This window comes from Nomascus leucogenys, chromosome 5, assembly GCF_006542625.1.
Source record: "Nomascus leucogenys isolate Asia chromosome 5, Asia_NLE_v1, whole genome shotgun sequence".
NCBI classification, from domain to species: Eukaryota; Metazoa; Chordata; class Mammalia; order Primates; family Hylobatidae; genus Nomascus; species Nomascus leucogenys.
The window spans coordinates 823,118-834,383 of NC_044385.1; the positions used below are offsets into that span (position 1 = coordinate 823,118).

An 11,266-nucleotide genomic window follows, 5' to 3' on the forward strand; every position below is an offset into this window, starting at 1 on the left:
CCCCAGTGTCATTACACCCACACTGCTGCCCTGCCTTAACATGTGTCTCCCTAGCCACTGACTCATTTGTATTCCTCCTTCCCATCACTACCAGCTCTACATCATCATCTTGCAATACCCTGCCCTTCTCTGAGCCCTACCTTTGCCTAGAACACAGGACAAAAGAAAGAACATTATCCCCAATGTGTACATGGGGATTAAGAGAATTTCTTTTACATTCCAATTCCCAAAGTGGTGGTGAAAGGAAAGGCTTCTGCCACAAACTCCACGGTTCTTCAAGGAGAGAGGCTGCCCTCTGGGCCATAGGAAGCAGAGGCCCGAGCCTGCTGACCACACAGCAGACACTGGACAAAACATGTGGTCTGAGAAGCTGGATGGAGAACTGGAGGCAGGTCCAGGCACTGCTGAGATTCAGATAAAGAGGGACTAATCATGGCAGGTGCCCAGGGGGCAGGTACAATCTGCATTGGCTTTTTAAAGGAGTTAGAGAAAGCAAACAGTTTGCCTCCACCTTCTCATAGCACCACCATGAGAGGGGAAAAGAGGAAGAAACGAAGACAATACAAGAAATTTTTTTTTTGAAACAGAGTCTTGCTCTTTAGCCCAGGCTGGAGTGCAGTGCTGCAATCTCAGCTCACTGCGACCTCCACTCCCCGGGTTCAAGCGATTCTCCTACCTCAGCCTCCTGAGTAGCTGGGATTACAGGCGCCCACCACCACGCCGGGCTAATTTTTTTTGTATTTTTAGTAGAGATGGGGTTTTGCCATGTCGGCCAAGCTGGTGTTGAACTCCTGACCTCAGGTGATCCACCCACCTCAGCCTCACAAAGTGCTGGAATTACAGGCATGAGCCACCATGCCCGGCCAAGAAATGATTTAAAAAAAAATCATACTAACTTCTGTGCATCAAAGGACACAGTTAACCGAATGAAAAGACAACCCACAGAATGGGAGACAATATTTGTAAATCATATACCTGATATAGGGCTAATATCTAGAATATATAAAGAACTCCTACAAGGCAACAACAAAAGCCAAACCTGGTCTCAAAATGAAAAAAGAACTTGAACAGAACTTTCTCTGAAGAAGCTCTATAAACGGCCAACAAGCACGTGAAAAGGTGCTCAGCACCACTTATCATTAGGGAAACGGAAACCAAAACTACGTTGAGATACCACCTCACACTCATTAGAATGGCCACTATAAAAAAGAAAAAATAAATAAAAATAACGTGTTCTTAGGATATTGAGAAATTGGAACCCTTGTGTGCTGTTGGTGGGAAACGGTGCAGATGGTATCTAAAACAGTAGAGCAGTTCTTCAAAATATTTAACAGAATTACCATATGATTCAGAAATTTCACTTCTGAGTATATACCCTAAAGAATTCAAAGCAGGGTCTTGAAGAGATATTTGTGCACCAACACTCATAACAGCATTAACAATAACAAAAAGGTAGAAGTAATCTAGGTGTCCATCAACAGATAACTAAACAAAATTTGGTATATGCGTACCATGGAGTATTTATACAGTCTTTTTTAAAGGAAGGGAATTCTGACACATGCTACAACATAGTTGAACCCTGAGGACATTATGCTGAGTGAAATAAACTACTCATAAAGGAAAAAATGCTGTATGTTTCCACTTATATGAGGTACCCAGAGTAGTAAGATTCACAGAGATGGCAAATAGAATGGTGGTTACCAGGGCTGGGAGAATGAGGCAATGGGGAGTTATTGTTCAACAGGTGAGGAGTTTCAGTTTTGCAAGATGAAAACAGTTCTGGAGATTGGTTGCACAATGTGAGTGTACCTAACACTACTGAACTGTACATTTAAAAATTATGGCCAGGTGTGGTGGCTCACACCTGTAATCCCAGCACTTTGCGAGGCCGAGGCAGGTGGATCACCTAAGGTCGGGAGTTTGAGACCAACCTGACCAACATGGAGAAACCCCATCTCTACTAAAAATACAAAATTAGCCGGGCGTGGAGGCACAATGCCTGTAGTCCCAGCTACTTGGGAGGCTGAGGCAGGAGAATCACTTGAACCCAGGAGATGGAGGTTGCAGTGAGCTGAGCTCACACCATTGCACTCCAGCCTGGGCAACAAGAGCAACTGTCTCAAAAAATATATATATATATATATTTAGATGGAAAATTGTACATTATGTGCACTTCGCCACAATTTTTTTTAAAAGTCTTCCTTCCACTCACCCCACTTCGGCTCATCTCTTTTTGCTTTCTCATAAAGGTCTCTCCTGTTGATCGCAGCAAAGATCCACACGGCCATGGCCCACGCCTTCTCCTCGCCATTGAAGTCAATCATTAGTGTGGCTAGATCCACATGGTCTGCCTTCTCTGTCTGCCCCCTCGGGAGGGGGATGCAGCCCTTCTGAGGAGGGTAGTCCTCTAAGTGCATCTTAAATTTCTTCAAGTCCACATCCTCCAGGTCCTCCAGGTACCTGGCCAGCTTGCAGCGGGTACTTGCCATCTTCATCTGCAGCTGTTTTCAGGGTCCTTAGGCTTCGGTCCACACTAAGATACCAGGCAGTGAACACGGCATATGGATGAGTCTTTTTTAAAGTCTCCACTTTGAGAGATATAAATTATCAAAAACTCAGCAAACAGAAAGAAAAAAATGTCACATGACTGTAACAAGTCATAATCTTTAATTTTGAAAAGTTAGCCAAGGCCGGGCACAGTGGCTCACGCCTGTAATCCCAGCACTTCGGGAGGCCGAGGCAGGCAGATCACCTGAGCTGAGGAGTTCAGGACCAGGCTGGCCAACATGGCAAAACTGTGTCTCTACTAAAAATACAAAAATTAGCTGGGTGTGGTGGTGGGCGCCTGTAATCCCAGCTACTCAGGAAGTTGAGGTAGGAGAATTGATTGAACCCGGGAGGTGGTGGTTGCAGTGAGCCAAGATCACGCCACTGCACTCCAGCCTGGGCGACACAGCGAGACTCCGTCTCAAAAAAAAAAAAGAAAAAAAAAAGGTTAGCCAAATGCTTACCAGAAAGTTCTCCTGTTGGCTTGATCCGGGAGTGTGTCCTGAGCCATGGAAGAAAGGTTTCCCTATGGAGGGAAAAATATGTAAACAAATCCATAAACAGGATTGTATTACAGTTTACGGTGAACAACCACTTCATGATGCCATCTTGACACATTAGCAAGAAAATTTTTGTCCCGTTGATTACGGGGCTATGACATTGGACAAACTCTTCACTATTCCTCAACTTCAGTTTCCTCATCTACAAAATGAGAAAGCAGAAGAGAACGTTTTCAGTTCCTCCAAACTGAAGGCTCTGGCTCTTTGCTTCTGTTTTCATGAGGGATGAGAGACAACAGAAGGAGAAGGCCAGAAGGTGAGTAACTGTGTTGATAACAGAGCAGGACGTGGCTAGGGAGAGAGGAGAGAGAACATAAAAGCTTGCAGAGGAGGGGACAGTCTTTGACTGCACTTCTATCAACCAGTGGATTGAAGTGAGATGAAGCTGGGAGTACATAATGGAGAATAAAAAAAACGTACATCCCTGTAATCCCAGCACTTTGGGAGGCCGAGGTGGGCGGATCACCTGAGGTCAGGAGTTGGAGACCAGCCTGACAAAACAACATGGAGAAACCCTGTCTCTACTAAAAATACAAAAATTAGCCGGGCATGGTACCAGGCACCTGTAATCCCAGCTACTCGGGAGGCTGAGGCAGAAGAATCGCTTGAACCCAGGAGGCGGAGGTTGCGATGAGCCAAGATCATGCCACGGCACTCCAGCCTGGGCAATAAGAGCAAAACTCCATCTCAAAAAATAAAATAAAATAAAATAAAATACATACATCCTTTAATGTCTCCTTGCAAAATTCTCAATTGTTATCATTATAATTCACATTAATTTAGAGCTTTCCACAGGCTAGGCACTCACTAATGTTTTTCCCCATCTAACCTGCACAGAGCTCTACGAGGTGCACCTATTCCTAGCCCCATTTTATAGATGCATAAACTGAGTCTTAGGGGGACTAAGAAGCCTGCCAAGGGGTTTGGAACCAGGAAGGAACAGAGCCAGGATTTTGACCAGAGATATGAGACCATGTCTTCCACCACTTGTTTCAGTCAGACAAAGACAAAGACAACAAAATAGATGACTAACAGACACACTTCCCCAGCGTTTATCACAGGTATATCACTGCAGTGTTCACCAACATAGTCTTCCCAACTAGACTTTGAGTTCCACAAAAACTGGCAGTCACCTGCTGTATCTTTAGATCTTCCATATCTCCTAGAGTTTGGATGGACGAGCAAGTTGGCTTTGTCTGGAATTGTTCCCTCCTTGATCCCTTGATTATACTGTATTTGGCAAAGCACCTCAACCTAAAGCCACAAATAACACTCAAGGGAGGGAGAGAACCTGGAAAACAGTGGAGCCCTCCAAACTGGAATTTCTGTGACTGCAGTTCAATGTCAAGATGCCTCAGACTCCCTCATCTCTCCCGTCCCATCTCCATTCCTGCCTATCTACTCCTCACCTCCTGAGCCTCGCAAACTCAGCCCTGTGCATCCTGAGGTGACTGCTCTCCAGACGGCCCTATTAGCTCTGCAGACCCTCCCAGCTCCTGCCCCTTCAGTCCTCCCATCCACATCAGGATTCTGCCTTTCTTCTGTGCTCCTTCCACCCTAACACCAGCACAATCATCTGCTGTCCTTTGGTTTTTAAGGAGGTTCGTTTCCTTCTATGTATCCCATCCATCTTCTCCCCTGGGAGGGATACTGGGCAAATCTGCTGAAGTCATGTGTGTAAACTATGGTTGATGCCCCTGTCCTCCCCTCTTCCCCCCTCCACATACACATACATGCACTTGCACACATAGAGCCCAAATAATGATAAAAGAACATTCCAGAAATGCGGTTGAAGCACAAACTTGGAGACTAGCAGAAGAAATTCCTAGTGAATTAACCAGGACAAGTTCTGCCCTCTGAACACAACCTCCCCCACTGCTCTCCCGGTCCTGTCGCCCACCCTGCCCTGTGGAGCTGGACTTACCCAGATGCCAGCCTCAGGAACAGCTAGAGAGGAAATGCAATGAATTTATAGCAGTCGCAGCCCCAGAAGGGGCAGGAAGGATGTGGTCTCCACTTCTCCACTTACATCATAGCAGAGGCAAAGAGACTAATGGTTAATCACATAGCTGGATTTTCCAAATGGGATCAACAATGTTGTCAAAACCGTGTCTGGGTTCCATACTGGGGTTCACCTTGCTCCCCTCTGAGGCACCCCACAGAAGCAGCATGGGAGGCCAGTATAAGATGGGGCTGGGGGTCAAATTGGCAGTGCTGAATGGGTGTTGCCTCTGACACTGCCCACTGCAACGGCTCCACTGACAGCGAGGGAAGTGAAACTAAGGACGTGCCATGCCAGTGAGTACAGAATCCAGAGCATGACCTGACCCAGCCTTCAAACTCCAGAGCCCATGCCCTGTCCTCTCACAGCAAGGTGGCTGGAAGGCAGTGCGGGTTCTCTCCAACATGTTCTACTTTTAAAGCACAAATTTTACTCCCTGACTTATTGACTCACCTGTTCCACTAACACGGAGCGGCTGGTATGTGCCAGGCATGCACACAAAGCCTCCCCTTGAGTAGCTTGAGGAGAGACACACACAGACCTACCCTGCAGCTCATGAGACGGCCGCAGGACCACAGCCTGGCAAAGGCACAAGCTCAACAGAGCTTGGTGGGCGAGAGGCACTCGCTCAGCCTCTGGGTGAGTGAAAAGGACGAGCACCCAGTTCAGTGGAGGGATGTCAGCAAATGACTGGGTCTCTCTGTGCCTCATACCTGTAAAATGGTGACAATAATCGCCTGCTACTTCTTTAGATCTTCCAAATCTCCCAGACTCAGGATGGATGAACAAGTGGCTTTGCTTGGAATTGCTCCCTCCTTGATCCCTTCATTTTTTTTTTTTTTTTTTTTTTTTTTTTTTTTTGAGATGGAGTCTCGCTTTTTCACCCAGGCTGGAGTGCAGTGGCGCGATCTCGGCTCACTGCAAGCTCCGCCTCCCGGGTTCACGCCATTCTCCTGCCTCAGCCTCTCCAAGAGCTGGGACTACAAGCGCCCGCCACCACGCCCGGCTAATTTTTTGTGTTTTTAGTAGAGACGGGGTTTCACCGTGGTCTCGATCTCCTGACCTCGTGACCCGCCCGCCTCAGCCTCCCAAAGTGCTGGGATTACAAGCGCGAGCCACCGCGCCCGGCCTTGATCCCTTCATTATACTGCATTTGACCAAGCACTACATCAACCCAAATAATGGTACCTATCCTAGAAGGCTGTCAGAAAACACTGAGTGAATGGCTAAACGTGAGGCCTTTAAAACAGAGCCTGGCCCAGAGAAGCTAGAATAAGCAGTTGGTTCCGATGACCACCACCTTTCTACAGAATTGCAGAGAGAATGCTCTACAAGATGAGAGAGGCATCTAGTCCTGCTTAGGGGCATGACAGCAGACCTGAGTCTCCATGAGTGTCATGGAGGTGAAAGGTGTCATTCAGGGCTGGGGCCAAGGCAGGAGCAGCAAAAACTTCAGGTGCTGAAGCTAGAGAGAAAGCAGACCAAATAGGCTCCAAAAGAAAGGAGCTCAGGCTGGGTGCAGTGGCTCATGCCTGTAATCCCAGCACGTTGAGAGGCCAAGGCAGGCAGATCACGAAGTAGGAGTTTGAGACCAGCCTGGCCAACATGACAAAACCCCGTCTCTACTAAAAATACACAAAAAAATAGCTAGGCATGGTGGCGGGCACCTGTAATCCCAGCTACTCAGGAAGCTGAGGCAGGAGAATCACTTGAACCTGGGAGGTGGAGGCTGCAGTGAGCTGAGATTGTGCCACAGCACTCCAGCCTGGGTGACAAGAGCAAGACTCCATTTCAAAAAAAAAAAAGGAGCTCATCGGCTGAACCTGGGATCTTTTTGTTTTTGTTTGTTTAGTCAAGTTAATTTAGGTACAATTCATATGCAGTAAAAATTCATGCCTTTATAAAAACAGACCCATATACCAATGGAACAGAAATAAACTCAAGTATATGCAGTCAACTAATTCTTTGACAAGGTCACCAAGAAGACACAACGGGGAAAGAACAATCTCTTCAATAAAGATGTTGGCTATAGAAGTGTGAAAAAAAAAAAAAAAAAAAAAAAAAACAAGAAAAAAATCAAGAAAAATATAAGATTTTGAAAAATAAAGCTTTTGGTAAAACTGGATTTCCACACGCAAAAGAATAAACTTGACACACACAAAAACCAACTCAAAATGGATTAAAGATCTAAACATAAGATCTAAAACTGTAAAACTCCTAGAAGAAAAGAGAGAAGAAGACAGGCACGGTGGCTCATGCCTGTGATCCCAGCACTCTGGGAGGCCGAGGCAGGAGGATCACTTGAGGCCAGAAGTTCACTATCAGCCTGGGCAACAAAGTGAGACTTTGTCTCTACAAAATAAAAAAAAAAAAAAAATTAGCCAGGCATGGTGGTGTGCACCTGTAGCCCAGCTACTCAGGGGGCTGAGGCAAGAAGATCACTTGAGCCCAGGAATTTGAGGTTACAGTGAGCTGTAATGACACTACTGCGTTCCAGCCTGGGTAACAGAATGAGACCCAATCTCTAAACAAATAAAAAACTAAATATAAAAAACAGAAAACAGAGGAGAAAACTTCTTGATATTAGCCTTGGCATGGATATTTTTAATGTCTCACCAAAAGCAAAGGAACAAAAGTAAAGATAAATAAGTGGGAATACATCAAACTAAAAAGTTCCCGTATAGCAAAAGAAACAATCAACAGAGTGAAAAGGCAGCCAACAAATTGGAAGAAAATATTTTTAAGCCATATATCAGATAAGTAGTTAATATCCAAAATATGTAAGGAATTCACACAACTCAAAGCATAAAACAAATAATCTGATTTTAAAAATGAAGAAAGGAACTGAATAGACATTTCTCTAAAGAAGAAACAAAAATGGTCAACACATATACGAAAAAGTGCTCACATCACTAATCACCAGGGATATGCAAACCAAACCCACAATGAGGTACCACCTCAAACCTGTTAGGATGGCTATTATCAAAACGACAAGAGACAAACATTGGCTGGGGCGTGAAGAACAGGGAACCCTTACACATTGCTGCTGGGAATGCAGACTGGTGCAGCCATTGCAGAAAACAAGATGGAGGTTCCTAAAGAAATTAAAAATAGAACTACCATATGACCCAGCAGTCCTTCTTCTGAGTGTATATCCAAAGGAAATAAAATCACCATCTCACAAAGACATCTGTGCACTCACGTTCACAGCAGCATTATTCACCATGGTCCAGATAGGCAAACAACCCAAGTGTCTATTGACAGATGAATAAATAAAGAGTTCGGGGCATATATACACAATATTAGTTAGTATTAAAAATGGAGACTCTGCCATCTGCCACAGCATAGATGAAGCCGGTGGACATTATACAAAGCATAATAAGCCAGGCACAGAAAGGCAAACACTACGTGATCTCACTTATATGTGGAATCTTAAAAAAAAAAAAAAGTTAGGCCAGGAGTGGTGCCTCACACCTGTAATCCCAGCACTTTGGGAGGCTGAGGTGAGTGGATCACTTGAGCCCAAGAGCTTGAGACCAGTCTGGGCAACACAGCGAGGCTTCATCTCTACCAAAAAAATGAAAGCAAAGAAAAGAAAAGAAAAGAGAAGAAAAGGAAGGAGGGAGAGAGGGAGAGAGGGAGGGAGGGAGGGAAGGAAGCCGGGTGCAGTGGTGTGCACCTGGCACCCCAGGTACTTGGGAGGCTGGGAGGCTGAGGTGGGAGGATTGCCTGAGTCTGGGAGGTTGAGGCTGCAGTGAGCCGAGATCACACCACTGCACTCCAGCCTGAGTGACAGACCGAGACCCTGTCTCAAAAAAAATAGTTGAATATATAGAAACAGAGCGTTACCAGGGGTAAAGGAAATAAAATGATGGTCAAAGGGTACAAAATTTCGGTTATGTAGGATAAATAAGCCGAGAGATCTAACAAACAGTGTGGGAACGATAGTTAAAAATATTATAAACCTGAAATTTGCTAAGAGAGATTTTAGATGTTTTTACCACACACAATAAAGATTATTATGTGAGATGGTGGCTATGTTAACTCATGTTAATTTGCTTGACTGCAGCAATCATTTCACTATGTATATCAAACTGCCATGTTATACACCTTAAATATGTACAATAAAATAAATATTTGCACCTTTTTCATGCACAGGCCTGTGAGTGCTCACAAGCATATAGCTACCTACCCACCACCACAACCAAGACACAGAGCACCTGCATCAGCTGCACACTTTCCCTGTGCAGCCTCTGTCCCCACCCACTGTGCTGCCACATAGCCTCTGTCCCCACCTGCAGCCCCACTTCTTCCACCTGCTAAAGCACTGCCTTTTCCAGAGTGTCACATAAACAGTGTGCAGCCTTTGGTGAGCAAGTCCGCTCACTTCATATGATGCATGTGAGATTCAGATCAGTAGCTCATTCCTTTTTACTGCGGTTAAGTATTTCATGGGATGGATAGGCCACAATTTGGTTTTCTATTCCCTAGGCAAAGGACATGTGGGCTGTTTCCAGTTTTTGGCAATTGTCAATTATGCCACTGTCAATCATGCAGCTGGTGAACTGGCTGCAGTTACGTAAGGACATCAGTCACTTGGGGCAGTGGGAAGTTCATGAGACGCAGATGAGGTTTCCAGCCTTCGCTGCTTTACTCTCCACTGAATGCTGCGACCATTCCGGTGGTCCGACCCCTTGCCTGCCACCCTCACCTCAGCTTTCCTGGGAGGCTCAAATAAAACAGTACCTGATCTACAATACATTATTGCAGAGAGGAAAAAATAAATAAAATAATACCTGACAGCAAGATGTAAAGTGTACAGTAGTATTCAAATTGTAGGTCAAGCCAGTTTCAGCGGCTCACACCTGTAATCCCAACGCTTTGGGAGGCTTGAGGCAGGAGGATCACTTGAAGCCAGGAGGCCAAGAGCAGCCTGGGCAACATAGTGAGACCCCATCTCCACAAAAAATAAAAAAATAGACGGATGTGGTGGTGCATGCCTGTAGTACCAGCTACTCAGCATGCTGAGGTGGGAGGATCGCTTGAGCCCAGGAAACGGAGGCTGCAGTGAGCTAGGATTGTGCCACTGCACTACAGCCTGGGTGACAGAGGGAGACCCTATATTAAAAAAATGCAGATTAAGAATCTTGAAAAGATACTCTAATCATATATAAAAACTTGTCAATGAAAGACAACCATACTCTGTGTGTTATTATGCATTCTGAAAAAATTTTGTTTCAGATTTGGGAATATCAAAATCAACACAAATAAATAAGTCAACTCACAAAAGTAAAATGCGGTGATTTTCCATACATCATTCATGCAAAAAAAAACATAAATAATAATAATTTACTCTTGTACATTTAAGAAAAATAATTGCTTCCATCAAATACCCAAAGCTGACGTAAGCGGACTGAAAGTCACAGCACCGAATTCCAAGCTAAAATTGCAGGAATGATTTCAAGTTGAATACAGCAGAGGAAACAAACAACAAACAAGCAAAAATGTAAACACACGCTGAGCAGTTAAGAGCTGGTGGCAGATCCAGAGGCTAAGGGGAAAAGAAACAGGGCTGGGTCGGTTGTACGGAGACTGGGAAAAGCCCTGTTTTCATGGGTAGAAGTAGGTTGAGGAAATATTACAGGAGCTTTCTGAACCCCAAAATCCAGACACAAGACATGGAAGTATAGGTGTGGGGCTGGGCACAGTGGCTCATGCGTGTAATCCCATCACTTTGGGAGGCCAAGGTGGGAGGGTTGCTTGAGCCCTGAAGTTCAAGACCAGCCTGGGAAAGACAGAGACCTCCATCTCTACAAAAGAGAAAATAAAAACAAAATTAGCCAGGTGTGGTGTTGTGTGTCCACAGTCTCAGCTACTTGGGAGGCTGAGACAGGAGAATCGCTTGGGCCCAGGAGTTTAAGGCTGCAGTGAGCTATGAGTGCACCACTGTACTCCAGCCTCGGTGACAGAGCGAGACCCTGTCTCAAAAAAAAAAGAAGAAGAAGAAGAAAGTATAGGTGAGGGAACAAGACCTAAAACACTGAAAGTCAAGATTCCACTGGAAAGTCCAAAACAGAGCAGTAAGCTGAGGCAGAAGGATTGTTTGAGCCCAGGAGTTTGAGTCTAGGCCAGGCAACATAGTGAGAAAAAACAGCAG

At 45.2% G+C, this 11,266-nt stretch overlaps 1 protein-coding gene across 2 annotated transcripts in view; it reads right to left on the minus strand.

Annotated features, from left to right (window-relative positions):
• Positions 1–5,069, minus strand: part of NLRP3 (NLR family pyrin domain containing 3) — a 29,281-nt gene extending 24,212 nt beyond the window's left edge. Inside the window, exons 1-3 of one of the 2 annotated variants that reach the window (XM_030812479.1) lie at positions 5,032–5,069; positions 3,012–3,073; positions 2,213–2,533 (exon numbers count right to left, since the gene is read on the minus strand). In XM_030812479.1, the coding sequence (XP_030668339.1) occupies positions 2,213–2,495 (283 nt within the window). In that variant the 5' untranslated portion in view covers positions 2,496–2,533; positions 3,012–3,073; positions 5,032–5,069. Of the gene's footprint in view, positions 1–2,212; positions 3,250–5,031 lie in introns of both variants that reach the window. The other variant, XM_030812480.1, reaches the window with a different exon arrangement.
• Positions 5,070–11,266: the final 6,197 nt, after the last annotated feature.